Raw genomic sequence first — 24,922 nt, 5'->3', positions numbered from 1 at the left:
GTTGGGACAGCAAAGCTTCGTGAAGCATTTTGCTTAATTTTTTTTTGCAGTCTTGGCTTAAAAAAAGGCTTCAGCGATGGTAAGTGAGTGTGTTTTCAGCCCTTTTTTTAAACAAAGAGCGCCATCTCTTGGGCTCCGTAAATAAAGCAAATGCTTCACGAAGCTTCGTTGTTCCAACACTAAACGCTAAATATCTTAAATAAAAATAGCCCATGAAATAAAATACATAAAAAATATTTTTTTTCTGAAATTAATATATTTATATGAGAAAAGAATAAGGAACATTACAAAAGAGCTAAATATGACAAACCCTAGTAAGGGCAACATTTATATAGAAAGCTGCCTGGATCAAGGATCACAGCTCAAAATGAACTATATCATTATATGATAGGGTCTAATTCCATATCACATTTAAAAATATATCGACATATGTCGCCCAGCCCTAATATCAATCAATGCTTTACCTCAATTAAAAGTGCAACTGATTCCATTCTGGAGGGTGACTGAATTAATGAATGAATGAAGGGCTGTAAAGTATCCAGCATGTATTTTAAGCAGTACCGTTGACTAAAGGATGGGTTTTAATTAAGGATTCACCCATCACCGATTTTTAAAAAGCCTGACCTGCCGATTCCGATTTTGGCCGATACCGATATTTTTATAACTCCCAGCATACACCTTCAATGTTTGAATCTTATTTTATTGAAAAACAATAACACAGCAGTATTTTATCTTAATCAAATAAAGGAAATCACAATATCTGAGCTAATTAATAAAATATTAAACTCAAAATAAATACTTTCAGACCTTTGCGGAGGTAGATAAGATCGGTTTGACTTAAAAGAATCGGCCGATTGCCGATCCCGCAAAATTAAGTAATGCTATCTATACACCAGAAGACTTTGAAAAGATTTGGAAAGACTCCTGGAAGACTATCAGCTCACATCTGCTCACATCTAAAGACAAGTGTTTAGAGTTTTTAGTCCCAGTCTAGTCTCAGACTGAGATCCTACTAAGACTGTGAATCCTGCAGGATCACTATTTACAAGACTAAAACTAGATTCTTTTAGCATTTTTTACCTACCATGCAATGTTTGTGTGTGCAGTGGTTTGTGTTGAAAAAAAACAACAAAAAGAAGAGGAGACACCAAAATGCCCCTCACAAAGCTGAAAAGGGGTTTCTGTTTTTCTGACATGAAAAGTTGACTATTTTACAGTAAAATAGATATAAGGAAGAATAAAGGAAAGGAAACTGTAGAAAAGAATTCATGATATACATTTATGTCCTATTTAATTATAATTTGTTTAATTGAATAATTATACTTATCAGCTCTATCAATTTTCATTTAGTTAATCACACATTCATCATCAATTATTTATTATTATTTATGTATACATTTATTTATACATTTTAACTGGGTCTCCTAACTGTTCTCTTTACTATGAAACAGCGCCCCCAAAATCCCGCTTGTGGCCGTAAATATATTACATCTCTATATTTGTATTTAGGACTGAGCTTAATAACATTATTGTGATGATACTGTGATAAGTGGTTTTACTGGCCGGTCTGCTCATCTATTGGTTGGTGATTGTGTTACGTCACTGCGACTTGCGATCATATCAAACACGTTTGATATGATCCAAACCAAAGACTAGTTAAAGACTGATATGAAACAGAGCAGATTACTACCTTACACTTAACGATCGAGATGACGGGAGCGCTGTGACTCCAGTAAGACTCCTAGATTTACTAAAGACTTTCAGTTTTTAGTCTGGGACTGGGAAAATCGCTTGGTGTAAGCCCAGCATAACATTAATGTTACATGTTCGAGTGAAGTGAATTAAACTAGATGAAGAGGACTAACAGGTGATCTGAGAGAGAAACCTACCAGCCAGAGTCTGGAAAGCCTCGTTGGTGTTGTTCCTGAGGAGGTTCTGGTAGAACTGGTCCTTCTGACTGGACCGGATCAGGTGAGACTGGTTGGCTGGAGACAGAGGCATCGAGATGATTTTAGTTTTCCTGCAGGTTTCTGCAGGTTTGAGTCCAGAAACACACTAAAGTGTGTGCAGACTGACTACACACTGATAAATGATCAGATTATAAAACATGTGAGACTCTGAGCTGAAACAAGCTGCCTGCTGTTAGAGCTGTGATCCTCATATGCATTAATATATAAATAATATCTATAATATCCCATAAAGATAGTAAAGTGTCACGGAGCTGATAAATAGGAAGTTGTTGATGTTTTTCTTCTTCTTCCTGTAGTTTTATGTCGGTTAGAGAACAGCGTCCTGGTGAAATACTGCAGCCAGCTGGTCTGGAGCCGATCAGCTGGTTTATACACTGGAAATAATTTACTGTGGTTTTTACTGTAACTTTTTGGCAGATATTAACAAATAACTTACTGTAATTATTATTTACAGTAGAACTACTGTATTTTTATTTACAGTACTGTTTTTATACTGTAAAATAAAATAAAAATTAAACACTGATTTTAGTTTTATTTACAATTCTGGTTTCTTTACTGTAAAATAAAAAAATAAACAGTTTTTTTTGTTTTATTTACAATACTGGTTTCTTTACTGTAGAATATTAAAAATAATTAAACACAGATTTTTTTTTGTTTTATTTACAGTACTAATTTGTTTACTGTGAGAATATAAAACAGTTAAATATTGTGATTTTTAATGGTACTGTATATAGTAATAATATGGCACAGTAAACAATGCTGTTAATTTGATAATAATTTCATCATTATTTTTTATAGAAATAACTAGTAAATGCAAGTAATTACTCTATACACTAAATAAAATAATATTAATACATTTACTGTTTTACAATTGATTTCCATGCTGTGTTTGAATGAAAAACTTATACGTTAATTATTTAAAACATAACTTGTATCGGACTGATTCTGATCAAAATTATGATAAAAATGTAAAAATACAGTCGTCTACTTTACTTTTCATTCTGTCTACTGTGTTTTTTCTACAGTAATGTAAATTATACACCACTATACTGTTAATATTTACACAAAACTGTGTGTTTCCTACAGTTTATGACAGTAAAAGTTAAAGTTTTGTTAAAAGTTTCTACTACGGTGATATACATTTTTTAATTTTTTGCCTTATTTCTGCTGTAATTTTTTGACAGTGTTTTACTGTAGTTTCTACAAACATTTTTTACAGTTTATTAGCTAATCAAATTATTTAATGTGCACGCTTGTATAATGAATTTTATTAACAACAGTCAATAATACAGTTCAGTTTTAAAAACAAACATTTCATTTTCACCAAAACTTAATATTAAGTGCAAAATAATTCTCCCAAAACCCAAAATCATGTTTTTATACATTCAGCAGAGAATCACAGATGAACAACAAACTAAATGACTGTTTCTTGGTTCTCATGTTGGATAAAAGGAATAAAAATACAGTATTTAGAGATCAGATCAGACCAGAGAGAGAAGGAGTCACCTGGTCTGATTCACTGATAAAAGGTGATTTACCTTGACAAGATTTATTAAATTAAGATTATTAAATCTAGAAATAAGCATGTTGAACACTTAAAATAAGAAATGAACTCTTAAAACCAGATAAAGTAAAGCTGCCAGCAGTGATGAACTGGCCCGAGCAGAGTGACCTGATGATTATTTGGTTCTTACCAAGATAAAAAAAACTTTAGATTTAGAAGTGTTAGATCATTTATCTGGTTTTAAGAGTTCATTTATTATATTAAGTGTTCAACATGCATGTTGAACACTTAACATTGCCTGTTTCTAGGAATTCCTTAGCGCATTTTTCTTCAATCTGCGTATAAATAATACGACTTTAGATCAAAAAAAGACTCAACATTACCCCAAAAGATGTAAAATGACCAAAAAAAGACACAAAATTACCAAAAAACATGTTAAATTAACCGAGATGACACACAAAAAAACCAAGATGGTGAAAAAAGGATGTAAAATGACAAAAAAGACCCAAAATTACTAAAAAATATATGTAAAATTACAAAAGAAATTTGTAAAATTAACCAAAAATGACACACAAAAAACTAAATGATCAAAAAAGGATGTGAAATTAAAAAAAGACAAGACTTCCAGTAGTGACGTCGTCCTTATTTTAAGAATTAAGAGTTTTGTTTTAAGAGTCAATTTCTTATGTTGAACACTTAACACTGCCTGTTTCTAGGAATTCCTCAGCGCATTTTTCTTCGATCTGCATATAAATAATACGACTTTATACCAAAAAAAGACTCAAGATTACCCCCCCCCCCAAAAAATAAATTTAAAATGAAAAAAAAGTCACAAAATGACCCAAAAAATATGTTAAAATAACCAAAATGACACAAAAAACCCAAGATGGTCAAAAAAGGATGTAAAATGACAAAAAAAGAAACAAAATGACAAAAAAATTATGTAAAATTACAAAAGAAATGTGCAAAATTAACCAAAAATGACACACCAAAAACTAAATGATCAAAAAAGTCCTTATTTTAAGAGTTAAGAGTTTTGTTTTAAGAGTTAATTTCTTATGTTGAACACTTAACTCTGCCTGTTTCTGGGAATTCCTCAGCACATTTTTCTTCGATCTGCATATAAATAATACGACTTTAGACCAAAAAAAGACTCAAAATGACCCCAAAAAAAGATGTAAAATGAAAAAGTCACAAAATGACCAAAAAAATTTAAAAAAAGAGTTAATTTCTTATTTTAAGTGTTCAACATGCTTATTTCTAGATTTAATAATCTTAATTTAATAAATCTTGTCAAGGTAAATTATCTGTCCATGCAGCAAGATCATTTCCCTCAGATTTACTGTTTGATCTGGTTTTAGACCTTTTTTTTTTTTTTTTAGTCTAAGGACCCAATCCTCTCATTCAATGTTGGATATATTACCAATAAAAAACTGCACATATTCATTTTCCTCCTGTTATTAATGCTCTGATGGAACTCTTTGCTTTTCATTACAGACTTTATTCAGATACAAACTTTCCAGTGGCAGAAATCTAAAGCTAAGAAAACTTTAATTCCAGCGAGAGAAGATACATTATTTATTCTTCAGATGATTTGCTGCTGATTTTCTTTTTCCTCTTGATAATTTAACTCCTTCAGCTTCAGTTTGGCACTGAAGGGACGAGAACATTTGGTTAAAAAAAAGCAACAAAAAAACCCCACAAAGGAATAATTCTTCAACTAGAACTACAAAAAAAGTGATAAAAGATTCTTTCTTTCTTTCTGAAGTTTTTTATGATTCACAAAACAACCATTTTCTATGTACATACCACTTCAAGTCTCATAAAAGTCAAAAATTAAAACATTACAAGACAGAAAAAGTTGACAGCAGAGTGAAAGAAAACACTGTCCATCATCAGAGAAACATTAGATTTTTCTGTGTTTTATCATGCTGGTTTATTCATGTCACTTGGAATATTAGTAAGAATGTAAGATTTATTGTCTTATTCTCTTTTGGTTAGGAGAATATGATAATGTATGAGGATGTAGAGGAACATGAAGGATTCAGCTCCGTTTATCTCCATGTGATGAAGGAGATTTTTACTCTACGACGACGAGGAATAAATGCATAGAAGAGAGAAAACCAACAACCTTCTGCTCACTCAACAAGTCTACAACATCACTTACTTTTCTTTCAAACCATTTTAAATGATGTAACCATACAGCAATAATCACTTTATCTCACTTTTTCTAAAAAGAAATAATAAAAAACAAACATGTTTCATTGTGAAAAGGGATTCTTCTGCTTTTAAATGAGTATAAACTTTGATTTTCACCATTAAAACCATCTTAGATTTATACTGAAATATGCAAATATGTAAGTGAAGTGAATGTCTGAGGATCTAGAATATTTCTATTAGTATTTTGGGTAATTCTTTATAATAAGGTCCTTAATAACCATTAATTAATAATTAATAAGGCATTGTTCTCGCTTTAGATCCGGCAGTTGCAAAAAGCATAGTTAACTTATAGTTAACTTATAATAGATGAGCAATAAAGTATATTTTAATATCAATAAGCAAACAAAATAAGATTAATAAAGGCATGGCAAAGACATAATGGGTGGGTCATGGGTGTTTGTAATGCCATTATTAACACTTATATAAGCTTATAAACACACAATAATGTTAATAAGCATCTTGTAAGGACTTACAAGGGCCTTATTACTTGTTAATTAATGGTTATTACAAGGACATTAATATAAACATACCGTATTTTGTCATTTCAGACATTATGTAAATGTCTCGTTTTATCTGGAGTATAAAATTGGACCATTAGGGAGATCAGAAGAATTTGGGAAATCCTGTTTAGATTAAATGTTGGACCCTGTTGTGTACATTTCATAAACCCATAAACATATCCATAAACCTATAAATAAACCATAAACCAGGTCCAGTGGCCTCCTGCTGTTGCACGGAGAACCAGATGAAAACTTCTCAGAGTGGATTACATTATATAAATTTAATTAACCCTTTGATGCTCAACATATTTTAACCTCTTTTAATGAACAACATGGTCTAAAATGACCCTCAATCATTCCCTCCATGTTATTTAATGCTGCTGTGTGTTTCACTGCAAAAAAACCAACTTGTATTTTTTGGCCTAAAACAGTGATTTAAGTTGGTAAAACTTGGAAATATAAATTATCAACATTTAGGGCAATAATGTAAGTTAGCACAACAAAGGAAGCCAGTTGTCTGCTCAAAAACAAGTTGGTGAGTTGTTGTTACTTATATCTTTAAGTTGGGGTTCACAACAAGGGACAATAGTTCTGATAACTCTTATTTCTTTGTTGGGAAATTCGGTCAATAGCGAAAGCTAGCGGCTAACTGATGCTAGCGGCTAACTGATGCTAGCGGCTAATTGATGCTAGCGGCTAACTGATGCTAGCGGCTAACTGATGCTAGCGGCTAACTGATGCTAGTGGCTAACTGATGCTAACGGCTAACTGATGCTAGCGGCTAACTGATGCTAGCGGCTAACTGAGAAAAAAGTTGCTTTTTCCCCCGCATTTTTCTCGTAAATCTGCAATTTTTTTCGCGCAGATTTGCCACTTTAATTTAGTAAATTTTCAATTTTTTTCTTATAGATTTGCTACTTTAATCTAACAAATGTGCAACTTTTTTTCTTATAGATTTGCCACTTTAATCTAGCAAATTTGCAACTTTTTTCTCAAAATATTACCTGAAGTTACCAAATAGAGTTCTTTGCCTGATAAAGGGTTAACAGCTTTTTTATGTAATAATTCATGCAGGAGCAGGTTGGACTGAGGGCTCAAAACGAGCTCTCTGTTTATTAGGAAATCAGAAGAAATAATAATCACAACTGCAGCTATACAGTATCCTTAAATATGATATAGTGAAAGAGATAAATACACTCTGACTTCATCACTGACTCATAGCTCATCTTCCTCCCTCTACACTGTAAAAAATTATCTGTTTCATTTACGGCAGAACTTCAACGTAAAAAATACAGCGAGTGGGTTTTCTACTGTAAATTTAAAAGTAAATATCAGCAAAAACTGTAATTTAGACTGAATAAATGTTACCAAAAGAAAAGAAGGGCTTAGTTTTAGGGTGGAGGAGATTTGGAAGAGTCACAACTTCAGTTCAAAAGTTTAAAAAAACAAATCACAGTTTGATTTATTCACTTTATCTCTTTGTATTTTGAGAGTTTGGATTCAAAAATCCCAATAAATCTCAACTGTGTTCATATCTGTGACAAAAGAAACAAGAGTTCAGATTTATACATTAAGGAAAGAAGGAAACACAAAGTCTAAGCAATAAAAACCCAAAGACCTGATAATTAGAGTCAACATGTGTTCTAATAAGTGACTCTTTATATAATAATCAGGTTTATTTTGTAGCAAAGTTTAGCAATGAAACTATGATCTTTTTTTAGACAAATTTGATCTTGCTTCCAAACTTTTGGTCTGTTGTGTTTGTACTGTATTTTTTACGGAAATATTCTGGTAACCACAGCTGACAGTTTTTTTTCTGTAAAAACAACGGGACATTTTTTACAGTGTACCCTCTAACTGGTGTTTCTGCTCTTTCTGCTTGTTGTAGTCTAGACGGATTTCAGAAAAAAAGTCCTTCTATAAGAAGTGAGGAGCATTTATGGGTACAAGTCAGGAACCGGCCTACTTTACTTATTTCAAGGGTGCTGAATCCAAAAAAATGGTTCCCAAGCAAAATTTTGAGTTTTTGACCTTCTAATTTGTATCAAATAGCCACCAAATTGCCCATCTTGCTCAGTCGTTGGACCATTTCCCCTTAGTTTTTTTGTAAGTAGGCAATCAAAGATGAAGAAATTAAGTTTCTGGATCTATAGTCTAGAGTCAGAGCAAGGATATAGTGGAGGCTCAGTGTCTTTTTTATGTATATATATATATATATGCAAAATACCAACTGGAACATTTAAAAGTGATATTGATTGAATATTTATGTCGGCCTTAAAAAATGACACAAATAATGCTTAATTTCACCTTAAAAGTTGGTATTTTGCATATATATATATATATATAAAAAGACACTGAGCCTCCACTATATCCTTGCTCTGACTCTAGACTATAGATCCAGAAACTTAATTTCCTCATCTTTAATTGCCTACTTACAATAAAACTAAGGGGAAATGGTCCAATGACTGAGCAAGATGGGCAATTTGGCGGCCATTTTGATATGCAAATGAGAAGGTCAAAAACTCAAAATTTCGCTTGGGAACCTTTTTTTTTTGGATTCAGCACCCTTGAAATAAGTAAAGTAGGCCGGTTCCTGACTTGTACCCATAAATGCTCCTCACTTTCACTTTTTGGACAATTCTGTCTAGACTATTGCTACAACATGTGAACTCTTACAGGGTCTCGTCTGGAGACAATGGTGTGGTTTCTCTCTCAGCACCACAGATTTTCAGTACGAAGCTGTAGAGCAGATCAATAAACTGTCTGCATCATTATGTATTGATATCTATTCTTAGCACCTCTATGGAGACACAGAGTTATAATCACTGGCTGTTCTGGTTGTCTGACCCCCCCCCCCCCCCCCCCCCAAATGGACCGACTCTTTAAAGCATCAGGGAACTAATGGAGGAAAGAAGAACGAGGGAAGAGTAGAAAGAGAGAGAGAGAAAGAATGGATGATGGAGAAAAGAGAGAAAAAGCTCTGTGGAGGAGCTGGACTTGTCCTGTCAGAGACTAGAGAGCCTCTGGAGGTCTCAGACCTGGTTCTGGTCAGACCTGGTTCTGGTCAGACCTGGTTCTGATCAGACCTGGTTCTAATCAGACCTGGTTCTTATCAGACCTGGTTCTAATCAGACCTGGTTGTAATCAGACCTGGTCCTGATCAGACCTGGTTCTAATCAGACCCGGTTCTGATCAGACCTGGTTCTGGTCAGACCTGGTTCTGATCAGTCCTGGTTCTAATCAGACCTGGTTCTAATCAGACCTGGTCCTGATCAGACCTGGTCCTGATCAGACCTGGTTCTGGTCCGACCCGGTTCATTTCTCCCTGTAGTAGAGGAGGTACATCTTGAGGGGTTCTGGCAGGGGGAGGCCCAGTATTCTCTCCCTGAGGAGGTTCAGGGCCGGCTGGGGTCGGAGCAGCTCCCCGGTCTCCTTCTCCTCCTCCTCCTCCTGCTCCTCCTCTTCATCTTCCTCCTCCACCGTCTCCTCCTCCTCCACCACGCCTCCTCCTCCTCTCCCCACTCTCCTTCCTCTCAGCTGCCTCCTGTTGGCCTCCCTCTCTCCTACCACCTCCTCCTCCTGCTCCTCCTCAGCTCCTCCTCCTCCTCCTCCCTGGTTGTTGTTGCTGTCCAGGGGGGCGGGGCCTATCCCGCTGCTGGCCACCACCTGCCGCGTGGCGAGCACCAGGGCGTTGCAGTGGCGCCGGTGGACGCGCCGGCGTTTGAAGCGGGGGCCGTACTTGTGGAGGCCGGCCACGGCGAGGCCCCGCCCCACGCTGAAGGAGGAGCCGCGGCCCCGGGACCCCGCGTCTCCTCCGTCTGGCGTCACTCGCAGCGTGTGGCGGATGCAGATACGAGCTAGCTCCTGTAGCGTCCGCACCTCGTACTTAGCTACAAGACACAAGAAAACATCAAAATCAATCAATGAAATCAAAACTACTTCATTCCTCCCCAAAGGAGAAGTTCAGTTAGTCTGGTAGGATCTCTGTTAGAATGAACACGGAAGGAAAACAAGAAGAATGAAACAGAGTGAAAGATAATAAAAGTGAAGAACAAATGTTGGTATGAGGGGCCAACAGGGACATCATGCAGAATTAACATTAACACACACACACACACACACACACACACACACAAAACAAAACACATTCACACACTAGAGTAAAAACCTCACACACACAACTGAAACGCTTTTATTATTTGCATTAGACAAATGTGCATAAAAAAGCATTTCACTTGTGTGTATAAAAGTATTTCAGTTGTGTGTATAAAAGTATTTAGTTGTGTATAAAAGTATTTCAGTTTTGTGTATAAAAGTATTTCAGTTGTGTATTAAAGTATTTAGTTGTGTATGAAAGTATTTAGTTGTGTGTATAAAAACATTTCAGTTGTGTATTAAAGTATTTAGTTGTGTATGAAAGTATTTAGTTGTGTGTATAAAAACATTTCAGTTGTGTATTAAAGTATTTAGTTGTGTATAAAAGTATTTCAGTTGTGTATAAAAGTATTTAGTTGTGTATAAAAGTATTTAGTTGTGTGTATAAAAGTGTGTATTTCAGTTTATCATGATATTTCAGGGTATTTTTGCAATAACGATATTCCTGACGGCTTTTTGTGATTAACACAACTTTAATTGTTAGCTAATGTTAGCTCGCGGCTACTGAACGGAATAATGCAGCAGTGTGTTTGGACCTCGGACAGGTTGGTAGTAATTAGTTCAGAGATGATGTGGGGACGGGACTGGTCCAGACAGGAAGGAGGGCAGCTCGGTATGAAAATGTGTCAATGCGCCTCATGTCTCGGAGGAGGACGGAGAGGTGGGTCGGGGTTTTGCTCGATAAATGATGTAGCCTAAACATGCTTTGGTTTGTCACCATTAAAAAGAGTTTCATCAGCTCCAGGCATCGATACAACAGTCTCAGATCAATTCTCAGACTCAGACGTGTGGTAAATGGTAAATGGACCTGCACTTATAAACCGTTTCCGAGTCGCTTTGCAACCACTCAAAGCGTTTACACACACATTCATACTGGTGGCAGAGGCTGCCCTAAACGGTGCCACCTGCCACCATTGGGAATTCATTCACACACCGATGAACGCAGCATCAGGAGCAATTTGGGGTTCAGTATCTTGCTCAAGGATACTTCAACATGTAGGCCGCCATGGTCGGGGATCGAACCACCAACCCTCTGACGAACGCTCTACCAACTGAGCCACAGCCGCCCCCAATATGTCCCAAATGTGGACTTCACAATGACTCTAATTTGCGTACAGGAGCTGAGAGCAGACTGAGCTCTGATCCTCCTCATGTCCAGACTGATAAACAGCGAGCCTTGTAGAAATGATCGTACGCCCACTTTACGCTCACTTTCTGTCGTACGCTCCTTTGATAAATGAGGGCCAGTTTTCTATAATGTAAACTGTATCTGAAGCTGCTGTTACAACTTCATTTCCCCACTCCAGGATAAAAAATAAAGTCCTATCCTATTCAAATTAAATAGTGTTTTTAATTCTACTGATGGTGAGCATAGACTCACGTAGTGGGACGGTCTTGGGTTTCCCGTTGGTGCTGTGTTTGGGCAGCATGAGAGGAGCGAAGGACACGGAGATGATCTTCTTGGTCTCCCAGCTGTTCAGACCCGTACGGGTGATCTTAGTCAGCTAAAGGAAGAAAAACAGAATAAAATCACATTATTTATTCATTGTACTTATTATATATAAACTTTATTACAGGCTCTAGACCCAATACAAGACATACAACATAAAAAAGGGAAAAAAAACAAAAAAAAAACAACAGATACATAAACACATACAAACATACTCTTATTCGTGAGAGTTTTAAAAGGCACCCATACCAATGTTTCCACAGATATGATTGTTATTGTGTGTGCAGTGTTGTTTTCTAAACCAAAAATGACTCTTGAAGCCAAATCATCTGAGACAAATTGTTACTATAAATACAATTTGTGAAAAGTAACATTAACAGAACTCAAACCTGCAGAATCAACAAACATCAAAACTGTTCATTTACCAGATCTACTTTAGCTTTACAAGTAGGGCTGGGCGATATATCTATATAAAATATATTTATATTTAATAATTTAATAGACCATATCATATATATCGATAAAGTTCAATTTTTTTATTTTTTTCTATATAAATGCTGTCCTTACTACGGTCATATTTTGTTCTTTTGTAATGTTTGTTATATTTTCTCATATAAATATATTTATTTCAGAAAAAGATTGGCCTATTTTATTTCATAGGCTATTTTTATGGACTTTTTATGGACTTTATGGAGCTTTGATTTAAAAAAAGGTTCTCCTGTTGTTTTTACAGTATTTATGTTCACTTAGATAAATCAATAAAACTACTTGTAACATGTCATATCTGACTTTGACTGAACATTTGCTCTCACTTTGAGATAAAAATATCAGGATATATATCATACATCAATATTAAGCCTGAATATATATCGAGATATGACTTTTGGTCCATATCGCCCTAATTACAAGCATTACCTCCGATTGTTGTTGATGCTTAAATCATCAAACGTTATATAGTTTCATAAATTAATGCTTTGACGAAACATCAAATTATGTTGAAAATCCTAAACTAATTTTTCAAGGAGTATATAAACTTAAAAATATAATCGTTGAAATTAAACATTCTACAAACTTTCAATACTTTGTACAAAGCCTGAATTCAGTAATTACAACAAACAACCTTTTATTTATAGTCCATTACAGTGAGAGTGTGCACTGTGTGTTTGTGTGTTATACTTAGAAACGGTTCCTGTATTCCTACTGAAACTTTTAGCAACATATGCTGAGGTGAGCTGGCTCGATCTCACTACAACATGTGATAATAACACCACAGAGACAGAAGAGCCATCTGTCATCCCAACAGAAACATCCAGCAGAGACAGTTAGTTAGTGGAGAACATGAAAAGTGTGTTGGGGCTGTTACAAGCCCTAGGGCAGCTATTCTCAACCTTGGGGTCCCGACCCCAATTGGGGTCCCGAGATGATTTCTGGGGGTCGCCAAATCATTTAGGAAGTCAGCTCTGTCTCCACTGTCTTTTTCTTTGGTCATTTTGTGTCTTTTTTGGTCATTTTGTGTCTTTTTTGGTCAATTTGTGTCTATTTGTGGTCGTTTTTTGTCATTTGGGGTCAATTTGAGTCGTTTTTTGCTTAATTTTATGTACGTTTTTGGTCATTTTGTGTCTTTTTGATCATTTTTTTTAATTTCATTCTTTTTTGGGATAATTTTGTGTCTTTTCTGACAAATCCCAAAGTATCAAGTTGTTACTTTCCAAGGAGTCTCTGGCTTGAAGCTGACTGTTACACACTCAGGAGGTCAGAATGGACCTTTAAACTGATAGCAAAGGACTTAGATTAAAAGTAACAATAAAATATAAAGTGAGTGGGGGTCACGGACAACATGCATGTTAAATTGGGGGTCGCGACTCAAAAAGATTGAGAACTACTGCTCTAGGGGATGTTTACACTGTTTAGTTATTTAGCTAATGTTATACCTTTTTATACATTATACAAACAATGCATTACATTGTCAGCCAGAAAATAAGGTATAAATAAGAATACAATTAATAGCTAAATGAATATAATTACCCTTTAGTTTCAGTCAATTCAATACCATTTATAATTAACACCAAGCAACACTTTCTGCATTATATACTGTGTCAAAAATAGTTTTCATAACGGCACATAAGGGACCGCATATACACCAGAGGTGGGCAAATAATTCTCCCAAGGGGCCACATGAAAACGACCAAAACTCTGAACTAAATTCTGCTCGATATCAATTTCATCACTTCATAAAATCCAAATGATCTGGTTTTGAGCTGCTCTGGTCAGAAAGCATGTTATTATAAGACAATGTTATTGTGGAGTGAGTCAAATATAGCAGTAAAAAAATAGTAAAAACTCTTCATTATCATTATCTCACCTACCATTTATTTTAGTTTCATTATTTCAACTCAGTGTTTTTTGTTGAATGTATTTCTGTGCAAGTGCATATGCAAGCAGACACCTACGTAAACCGCCTTCAAAATAAAAGCACTACAGTTGTATTGATTTATAATTTCCAGGTAACCTCACAAGAAGCCGGACAAGGACAGCCAACGGGCCGGATGATATACACTGATATGGCTTTGATCGGCCGATATCAGCCGATATATTTTTTACATTTCTTATCTTCTGACTCCTCTCATTTAGCGGTATGAGTAGATAATTTGATATTTAAAAAATATATATTTTATTAGCTAGCTTTCAATTTTAAAATTTTATATTTGAATGAACTTCTACATTTTTTTCTTAAATATTTTTATCTGCTTGTTTTTAGTCTTAAATTTGTATGTTTACATGTCATTTTAAATATCTCTTTTAAATGCTTTTAATGTTTTGTTAAAAGTGCTTTGAATTGCCCTGTTGTTGGAAGGATAAACAGGCAGATAAACCTGCCTTGCCTAATGTTTATATACTGCTTGTAAATGCTGAATAGGAGGATGTAAGCCAAAAATGATCAGATTTGAAGTCTCCTTATTTTCAGTGTAAGCACCAACCTTCTCCTCCAGAGGCATCACCAGGATGCCTCCCACCTTCAGCAGGTTCTTCATGTAGTCCTCGTGCTCCTTCTGGACTCCGGCGCCGCAGTAGACCCGGTCGTACTGACGGCTCTCTGGAGGGATCTCCAGACAGTTCCCCACCACGAAGGACGGCTCGCAGAACTCAAACCTACACACACACAGCAGCAATGGAAACAAGTACACAAGAGTAAAATAATATAAAAAACAAAGAAAGAATTAAAGGATGTTGAGACTCCTACTTGTCGAAGCTGTCGCTGGTTTTGATGAAGGAGTCGAGCTTCTGGTAGGCGTAATCAATCACATCAGCATGGAGCTCTATTCCATGATTCACTCCAAACGGTCCTGGAACAGATCACACACTTCAGGTTCAAACAAACAGTTAAATAAACAGAGATGAGAGTGTAAAGACATTAGAACTCAGTATATTGTGTGTGATGATGCTCTTAGACATAATGTGACTTAACCTAAATATAGGCCCGTCAGTCAGAACAAACTACATCTTTAAAACATTTCTTCCTTATAAGGCCTCATAACTAGTGATGTCCAGATGAAGCCTCATGAAGCCTTGAAGCTTTCCATCCAATTGGTTAAAAAAAAATTATCGAGGCTTCATGTGCTCATAAAAACCCCTCCTACTGGTCAAACCTTTATAGTCATTTCAACTATTAGTGAAATTGTTGGCTGTCTTGCAACAGAGTCAGCATGAGAATAATCACTGCCAAGAACAATTTAATCTGACTTTGTATGATTCATTCATTCATTAATTCATTCATTCATTCATTTAATCGGTTTTTGATTAATGTGTGGCTAATGATGAGAGTCTATTAATGTCACAAAATGTGTCACTATGATTTCAGTCAATGTTTGAATTAATCCAATAGGACATAAGATGTTTATGTTCAAACTGTTGCAGTGTTTTCCAAAGTTCAGACGGTGATTGTGCTTATACATACTGGGCTGATGATAATGATGATGACTTTATTCATTCTTATTAAGAAAGAATATTTTTGCGCTTTATATAAGTTCATATATCACGCCAACACTCAAACCGTTCCCTGAACCAGTGAGGCTTCAAACGGCATCTATGACGTCACTCACCCTTAAAGAAACAAACCTTGATACACTTCATAAAAGACTTCCTGGATTTCTCAACACACGCTCCAAAGCCTCGGTACACTGCGTCAAATCATTACTTATAACCCTTAAACAGTTCTGTTTGATTAAATCTTAACATGTTACGTATTAACACAGTTAAAAGTGTTGCAACAGAGAGAGAGATTTTCACGGTATAACAGTCTCAGAAAAATGTCTCAGTTTTCACAGTATCTCCTTTTACTTATTAGTATTTATTAGTTATCAGTTTTTGTTATTAATCATAACAGTAACGCTTGTAAACCTTGATGATATCTGTTTATATCACCTAATAGTTACTGCTGTATTCTCACAGTTAGCACAATTAGCTGCATGTCTATCCATCCATCCATCTTTATAGATGAAGAATAAAAGGATGTCTGTCATCTTATTCATTCTTTCCCCAGAGGTTCACCACATGGACTGTATTGTGTTCTTAGAAGTTTGAATAACTTTGAATTAATTCTCTTCTCCTTCAGATTGGTTGCTGTAGCAGCCCAACTGTTCACCTTTAGTTGGACTCAACAATCAGTCTGTGCACATTTAAATAAATCAGAGTTGTTACCTTTGAAATAGTAAATAAATGCAACCACAAAGGTGGTGGGCCTTTAAATCTCAATGTTGGGCTGAGTTTTGGCTGCCGACAGCTAACTTTATGTGGTGAATTGAGGGGCAGCTCAGCGCTGTTATGCTTGGGATATATAGGTGGAGTTTTTTGGCAATTTGTACTGCCTGTCAAACATTTACAGCTTTACTTTAAACACAAAAAGCACAAAAGTCAATATATTGAGTCCAGAAAAAACGTGTCCATTTTGATATATGGAACGATAAGTGGATATTATAATTATGGTGACAGGCCTAATACTACATGCTGATTTGCTGCAGTTGGAGGACGTACCCAGTATGAGGCCCACCATGGTGCTGAGGTAGCCCGTCCCACTGCCCAGGTTGAGGAAGGAGATCCCTGGATGGAGGTCCAGAGCCTCCATCACCTCAGAGTAGATACACGGAGCAGACAGGTGGATGTTTCCATGGCGCCACGCCAAGTCCTGACAACAAACAGCAACAAGTCTCTCAGCCTATCAAACAATACTAATGAGCCCTTTAAGGTTAGAATAGTTTGGGATTTTTCATTAATTATATTTTTAATTTCGTTGTGAATTTTTGCTTTCAAATTCAGTTAGTTTTAATGAGTTTTTAGAGTGAGTTTGCTAGTTTTAGTTTAGTTTTTATTTTCTGAAAATGCTTAGTTTTAGTTTAGTTTTTATTAGTTTTAGTTTAGTTTTCATTAGTTTTAGCTTAGTTTTTATTAGTTTTAGCTTAGTTTTTATTAGTTTTAGTTTAGTTTTATTAGTTGTAGTTTAGTTTTTATTAGTTTTAGTTTAGTTTTTATTAGTTTTAGTTGTTTTGTAATGGGGTATGTGTTGGGTGCCAGATTCAAAGAGGTCATAATACATTTTGCCTTTATTTCCTTTGGTTTACTCATTTTAGCCCCAATAAGGTTATTAACTCTTACAGTCCAGGTGTTTTTAATGTTGGTTGTTGTGTAAACATCCCAGTCTCAGTAAACAGATTATTCACCATGTGTTCCTGCAGCTTCACTAACCAGCAGATCAATAAATAACTTTCATATCAACCAGAAGGATTATACAGTGTTTCTCTACATGTATTCTGCTGCAGGATTTTCAGCACCGCCACAAAAAAAAAGTGTGATTAGTAATCTCATGGTTAAATTAAAGACTTTCACAAGCACAACATCTAAAGTTTACAGAGTGTTGCTCCGGCAACTCTTTTACCATAATAACTAAACGGTTAACTCCAATGTTTTCTGAAAGCTGAGAAGTTTCTCGTGACAGAAACATGGAGTCATTACGTTAGTTTAACACACAAATCAGGAACTCAAACACTCAGCGGAGGAGAAACAGAAACTCTGGATCATGTATGTAAAAAGTTGACGAAGATGAAAACGAAGGACATTTTCACTAAAATTTTAGTTAGTTTTAGTTCACAAAATACAGTTTCAGTTAGTGATTGTTTTTTGTTTTTTAAATCTCTCGTTTTTATTTTTATTTCAGTTAACGAAAATGTTTTTTCAATTCTAGTTTTCGTTATTTTGTTAGTTTTCGTTAACTATAATAACCTTTGTGTCCTTAAAAACATCTAGTTGCTTATAAAAACATATTCCCTGGAGCCTGTTTGTGTTGTTCTACATGTTGCTCACCTTATAAGCGTTGTCCCTGTATTCATCCAGGTAATAGTCGGCCCGATCAATAGCTCTGAACGCTCGCTCCACCAGGTCTGATCGGATGTAGTACGCCTCCTTCAGGTTGTCAATCAGGTCGTCGTTGTCCTCACCGGCACTAACAGCTCCACCCATCCTGACTGGAGGAACACAGGTTTATAATGAGCAGCATTATTGTTATTATTATTATTATTATTATCTACAGAAGAACCAGACTACAGTAGGAACCTTCATCTGGATTAGTGAGGGGAACATCTAGAGAAAAAGATTCACAAACCCAACCTCTTCACACCTCTACTCTTGTGTTCTTGCACCTTACAAAACTTGTGCTGTTTTTCTTCACAAATGAAATGTCTCTGGGTTTTGGACTGTTATTTGTACTAAAGAAGCAATAAGAAGAAACTAGAAAATTTCCTCTGGGGAAATTCTGAAAGGGCCACGGGGGCTACTGCCGGTGTGTGTACACTATGATGAGATTCTTCAGAGATTTATAACTATGCCCTTTAACTTCAAAACGTGTGTGTGTGTGTGTGTGTGTGTGCGTGTGTGTGTGAAACGTGTATCTGGAGGAGTATGCACGCTTACGCGCGCATTTGTGTGTGTGTGTAGCGAAAATCGCATAAAGTTACCTGTGTGTGTGTGTGTGTGTGTGCGTTTGAAGCATGTGTGTGCATGTGTGAGGAGTGTGCACACTTACGCGCATGTGTGTGTGTGTGTAACTGTAATCACATCAAAGATCAAAGGCAATCAGATCAAAGCAATCAACAGAATTAACTGACACCAACTGCCGAATGTACCGGAACAGTGACAGCAGCCAGAGCTGGACAGATTGGAATTTCTGGCCTCGAACAGAAAGCATTTTTGGCTAAACCATAATACCTATCATTGATCTGACTTCACTTTGAGCGCCCTGAGTTCTTCCTGAACGTCTACATATGTTTTTTTTTTTTATAAAAATGAAAAAATAGCTTTGTTAGAGCGATCTAAAAAAACTGTTACATCTCTCTTTTTCAGAAATCTTCCTGCGTTTTTAATATGGGAGCCAATGAGGCTGTTGGTGGTGTTGGTGGATCATCTGTGCGTCCTACGCCCAAACTATAACTCTGACAGCTTTACCAGAGGATTGTGAGTGAGAAGACTAATTTTCCTACGTTTCTATGTATAAATTATTTCTGTAGAGTGGAATTTGCGGCCTGGAGCGCAGTTTACAAATTCATTTTTTGACAGTTTTTTCTCTCCCTCTACACTCTGGCGATGATGTCACACACTGTGACACGAACATTCCGTGCAATACACACCCATTATAATCTCAGAATTTCTCCAAAAATGATCATGGTCATTGAACAGGGATTGATAAAAAACTATATGACCTATCGAAACGTGGATTAATACACCGATACACAAGACTTGTGTCTACTGTTTAAAGTTTAAATGGAGTCTCTAGGTGAAATTATGCCGGAGAAGTAGACGTTTAAAAATCTCCAATTATTGTTCTTTTTCGCTCATTTTTTGTAGGCCATCCCATTCATTTCAATGCTAAATTTTGGGCAGTTTTTCACCGCGTACGTCGCGCACCGATCCCGGTCAAACCACACGTTTTGATATATAATTTGTCCTGCAACTCTTCAAGTTGTAGGACTAGTAGCAGGACGAAATTGCGTCCGGAAGAGGAAGAAGAAGAAATCCACAGTATAACAGTAGTGCAGCACTGGTCCCTACAGATATTGCTGTATGGGACCAGTGCCTAATAACCTTTAGGTTCTAAGTAACCTCTTTAATATCAAGTCTGGTTAACCCAGACTAGTTCAGAGGCCTTTTGGCAGCAGAATCAGCTGTAGGTGTGAATGTGGGTTAGGTGGCTGTTAAAAACAGCAGCAGCACGGTGCCAGAGGACAGATCACAGATCAGAGATCAGAGGGAGGACCGGCTGCCAAATGCTGCCACAGTCACACGGCTATAAAAGAACAAAGGATCATTAACATGTTAGTGGACTTGTGGCCTTTGAAGCCACTTGAGTTGAGGTGAAGAGGAGCTTTTTCAGGCTCAGAATTTAAAATAAAAGCAACAAATTGCAGCTGTTGCATCAGAATGAAGACCAGGAGCCGGATTCACAAAACATTCTGAAGAAAAAAACGATTCTTCAGTGCCAGTTTTTTTCTTAATTTTGCTCTTCAGAAAAAATGTAAGAAGATTTGGTATTCATGAAGAAATTCAGATCTTTTCTTTAGCTTTTTTCTTAACTTTCTTCTGAAGTTTGTTCCTAAGACAGAACTTAAGAACAAATGAGATTCTTGAAAACAACGTTCTTAGATTTCTTCCCAACTTTAAGAGAAAATGACCTCAGCAGTCTGAAAACAGCTACAGAGAAAAGAAAGGAAGTCTTTATTTGTATCTACTTGAACAAATTTGTATGACATTTATATTTTGTGGCCCCCACCTTGATATGAAAGTTTAATGTGAGTTTTATATGAATGGCACTTTACTGTGTTGTGTGTGGAAGGTCCCTTTAATAACTGTTTTTGGTAATTTTGAATCTTTTTTGGCCATTTTGTGTCTTTTTTTTGGTAATTCTGTGTATTTTTTTTTTACCATTCTGTGTCTTTTTAAAGTAATTTAGTGTTTTTTCAGTCATTTTGTGTCTTTTTTTTAGTCATTTTGTGTCTTTTTTTGGTCATTTTGATACTTCCTCCAGCGCCCCCAGGTAATTTGAGTTTGAGACCCCTGGTTTAGACAATGTATTAACACATTTTGTTCGTTGAAGTTGGTCGGGGTATTTTTCTTGTGTGAATGTATCACATAAATCTTATTCTGGCAGTTTTCTAGTTATTCTAGTTATTCTGGCCTGTTCCTAGATTACACTATAATGTTCTCTTAGTAAATCACAGATGCAGCTGTTGTATTTGTTACTTCTTCATTAATGATCTAATGATCTTAAGTTAAAAATCTAAAAACATCCTAAGTGAGAAAACTAAGAAATTCCTAAGAAAAACAACAATTCTTAAGAGAAAAAAAATGGTGAATAGCATTTAAGAACATTCTTAGGAACATCTTCTTTTTTTAAGTTTTATTCTAACAGTTAGGATAAAACTTAAGACAAGTCTTAAGAAAAAATATGCGAAATAAAAGTTATTTCTTTACATTTTAATGTTCTTTTATCATCGGTGTAGGCCCAAAACAATTTGTATTCCTCAGTTGTAAAAATGTGTTACTTATAGAGGATCATCTGAATAAATCAGAATACGATGTAAAAGTCCATTTCAGTAGTTCAAGTCAGGTATTGAGTCATATACATGACAAACTGTTCAGAGCAAAACAATTTTATATTAGACATACTTTTTAAAATTGGTCTTTTGTAATGTTAAAATCTTTTTGAGACTTTTTTGAAGCCCCCACATATTACTTGCATTTTTAAAATGTGACAAAATCATATTAATAAATGCTCATTATGACCTGTTAGTGATGCTGTTCGGCTAATTTAGACTAAGGAGGCTGTTTTATCTTCATTGTGAGGCTGAAAATAAGGTTTGTGGCTCCAGAATGATATTTTTTTCTCTCTTTTTTTTTTGCCCATAAAGGTTGCCGACCCCTGGACTAAGAACACCTTTATGAATCTGACCCGTTTTCCTGGAATTAAATCAAGAATGAGATGAATACACAACACACCTACACACATCTCATCAGGAGTATTATGTGCAACCTTAAACTAGAAAAAATCAGGTTTACTGTGAATGTTGCTCTACAGAACTTTCACAAGACATGAGATGACTTTATTGGATTTGTAAAGCAACTTGATGATCTTCATTTAGAGTGATAAACCTCCAGCTGATCCATTATTACTTTTCACATTATTACTATTTTATAAATATTATTATTCATTTATTTATTTTTCTATTCTATTTATTATTTTCTCATATATGGTTACCTTCATTCATTTAATTGTTTTGATAATTTTCTATTTGTTTTGTTTTTGTATATTTTGACTATATCATTTTGGTGTTTACATTTATTGGTAACGCTTTATATTAAGGTCCTTGTAATAACCATTAATTAACAAGTAATAAGGCCCTTGTAAGTCCTTACAAGATGCTTATTAACATTACTGTGTGTTTATAAGCCTATATAAGTGTTAATAATGGCATTATAATACAGCTAATAGCAGGCTATAAGAGATGTATAATAAGAACATTAATAAAAGCCTCATGAGTATCTTATAATTCTTCATAATAACATTACAAACACCCATAACCCACCCATTATGTCTTTGCCATGCCTTTATTAATCTTTTGTTTGCTTATTGATATTAAAATATACTTTATTGCTCATCTATTATAAGTTAACTATGCACTTGTTAACAGTTAACTATGCTTTTTGCAGCTAAAGGGATCTAAAGCGAGAACAATGCCTTATTACTTGTTAATTAATGGTTATTACAAGGACCTTAATATAAAGCATTACCCATTTATTTTGTACTTGTCTAGTTTATGGATGTATGGGATAAACTGATGTGTGCATCCAAGGAAAATCCAATAAAAATAATTTTGAAGAAAAAAAAAAAGAATGAGATGAATATTTTCATTCCGTGTTTCTTTTCTTCTGGATGTTAGTTGATAACTTCCGGTCGCAGAATATGAAATAACCATAGACTGTATATAAATAATAATGGGCTTTTTTATTTAAATTTTTGTTATTATAACTAGAAAAGTAAAATCAAATACATCTTTATCTATCTGTCTAACCCTTTCTGACCCTGATGAAGTAAAAAGCTAAATTGTATTTTTAATTTTAGTGTTTGTATTTTAATCGAAAATCAAATAACCACTTGTTTTTTGTTTTTTAAATATCCTTTTGTGAACAATTCCAACGACCAAAAGATACACGGACCCTTTATTAATTATTTAATTGAACTTTGGTTCGGCCTTTTTTTTTTATTTTTAGGAAAAGCACCTTTTATTTCATCAGGAACATTTCAAATACATAAAGTAATATTTCTTAATTCAGTTTGTTCTGAATTTAAATACAGTTTCATTTTTAGTCCCTTAAATTTGTAACAAATAAAATATAATATAATAGCTCAAATATACCTAGAGATGCTTCTCTGAAGAAGTTTGTCACTATTTATTTATTTTTCTAAATTTATTTCACACCATTCCTCTTATTATCATTCATTATTTCATTTGTTTTTATTATTTATTTTACTTTCTGATGTCACTACTATTTTTTCTTGTGGATTTGTGACAATTTTACACATTGTTTTACATTATTAATGTTTGATTCAACTAAGAACACCTTTGTGAATCTGACCCCTGTTTTATTAGAAATTAAATCAAGAATGAGCTGAATATTTTTTCATTCCGTGCTTCTTTTCTTCTGGATGTTAGTTGATAACTTCCGGTCGCAGAATATGAAATAACCATAGACTGTATATAAATAATAACAGGCTTTTTTATTTACATTTTTGTTATTATAACTAGAAAAGTAAAATCAAATACATCTTTATCTATCTGTCTAACCCTTTCTGACCCTGATGAAGTAAAAAGCTATATTGTATTTTTAATTTTAGTGTTTGTATTTTAATCGAAAATCAATACTTTCTGATGTCATTACTATTTTTTCTTGTGGATTTGTGACAATTTTACACATGGTTTTACATTATTAATGTTTGATTCAACTAAGAACACCTTTGTGAATCTGACCCCTGTTTTATTAGAAATTAAATCAAGAATGAGATGAATATTTTTTCATTCCGTGCTTCTTCTTTTCTTCTGGATGGTAGTTCCCCATAATGACCAGCTGGGGGCGCTCTACCAGACCTGTGAGCAGACTAAGTGGTTTAGTAGCTGCTAGAGACACAAACACTCACTCTGAAGAAGCTCCGCACTTCATTTACTGATCCACTGACTCATCTACCAGGACTCTAGGTTCATTAACCGTGTTTATGGGGACAGTGAGGAGTCCCAGCTCCATCTGTAACTCCTGCACGTCTCCTTTCTCCGCAGACATCCAGAAAACTGCTGCTGCTGCGGCTGCTGCAGTTTGCGCCACTCAGCTGATCCGGATCCGCATAAACACTCAAATAATCAGAGTCCAATCATCTCTAATAAACATTAAATATCAAACAGATCATCTAGAACCGACTGACACGCAGCAGCAAGGTCAACAGGAGCAGAAAGAACCGCATTCTGGTCTCGGCTGGTGGAGACCGAGAGCAGCTAACTGCTACTGGAGCAGCAATAATAATCAATAATCATAATAATCGGCTGTCTGAGAGGATCCATATGGTCGTGGTGGAGGTGGGGAGCTACCTTGTGGAGATGCAGACTGGTCCGATCCGTCTCAGCGGGTCTGCTTCTCTTCAGTCTTTTGTTGTTGTGGATCCAGATTCAGTCACAAACTCACTGCTGGATGTAAACATTCGGCCAGCTGACGCGATGACGTCAGACGTAACAGACGCAGAATGACGGCCCGAAGAGATCATAGATATCTATGGGGGAGATGGTGGCCTACAGCAGGGGTCTCAAAATAAATATATGATCAAAAGGATCAAAAGGACCAAAAAAAGACACAAAATTACTAAAACAAACCAAAAAAAATGACAGAAAAAAAACAACTTACTTTTTTTTAAAAAGACACAAAATTACAGAAAAAAACGAAATTACTTGAGACAAAAGACACAAAATGTTCCAAAAAAGACATAAAATTACTAAAAAAAAAAACCCACAAAATGACAGTAAAAAACTAAATTACTTAA

At 35.3% G+C, this 24,922-nt stretch overlaps 2 protein-coding genes across 4 annotated transcripts in view; both read right to left on the bottom strand.

The window, feature by feature from the left end:
* pex10 (peroxisomal biogenesis factor 10) overlaps positions 1 to 2,254 on the bottom strand; it is a 7,763-nt gene extending 5,509 nt beyond the window's left edge. The window contains exon 1 of the mRNA XM_059332379.1: positions 1,866 to 2,254. Coding sequence (XP_059188362.1) covers positions 1,866 to 2,001 — 136 coding nt within the window. The 5' untranslated portion in view covers positions 2,002 to 2,254. The remainder of the gene's footprint in view (positions 1 to 1,865) is intronic.
* A 6,792-nt stretch (positions 2,255 to 9,046) lies between these two features.
* On the bottom strand, positions 9,047 to 24,677 carry LOC131971741 (protein-L-isoaspartate O-methyltransferase domain-containing protein 2). Of its 3 annotated transcripts, none has more exons than XR_009394412.1 (8): positions 24,477 to 24,676; positions 18,154 to 18,314; positions 16,831 to 16,981; positions 15,041 to 15,143; positions 14,778 to 14,949; positions 11,731 to 11,854; positions 9,281 to 10,084; positions 9,047 to 9,248 (listed from the first exon to the last, which is right to left on the bottom strand). XR_009394412.1 is itself a non-coding variant. In XM_059333318.1 (7 exons), exons 2-7 carry the CDS (start codon positions 18,307 to 18,309, stop codon positions 9,510 to 9,512), a joined length of 1,281 nt encoding a protein of 426 aa, XP_059189301.1. In that variant the 5' UTR covers positions 18,310 to 18,314; positions 24,477 to 24,677; the 3' UTR covers positions 9,393 to 9,509. The 3 variants fall into 3 exon arrangements, 1 of the variants encoding a protein (XP_059189301.1); XR_009394411.1 differs by having other exon boundaries at positions 9,047 to 9,264; positions 9,313 to 10,084; XM_059333318.1 differs by lacking the exon at positions 9,047 to 9,248 and having other exon boundaries at positions 9,393 to 10,084; positions 24,477 to 24,677.
* Between the last annotated feature and the right edge of the window lie 245 nt (positions 24,678 to 24,922).

This window comes from Centropristis striata, chromosome 5 (genome assembly GCF_030273125.1).
Source record: "Centropristis striata isolate RG_2023a ecotype Rhode Island chromosome 5, C.striata_1.0, whole genome shotgun sequence".
NCBI lineage: Eukaryota > Metazoa > Chordata > Actinopteri > Perciformes > Serranidae > Centropristis > Centropristis striata.
This window is presented reverse-complemented; position numbering and strand designations above follow the sequence as displayed.

Bases quoted from the DNA above. Each gene is read 5' to 3' on its own strand.
- LOC131971741 (XM_059333318.1), bottom strand. From the start codon at position 18,309: ATGGGTGGAGCTGTTAGTGCCGGTGAGGACAACGACGACCTGATTGAC. The intron at 14,950-15,040 runs GTAGGAGTCTCA...GTGTGTGTGTAG, and splicing joins ACCAGCGACAGCTTCGACAA to GTTTGAGTTCTGCGAGCCGT. The intron at 10,085-11,730 runs GTGAGTCTATGC...TGTGTCTTGTAG, and splicing joins ACCCAAGACCGTCCCACTAC to CTAAGTACGAGGTGCGGACG.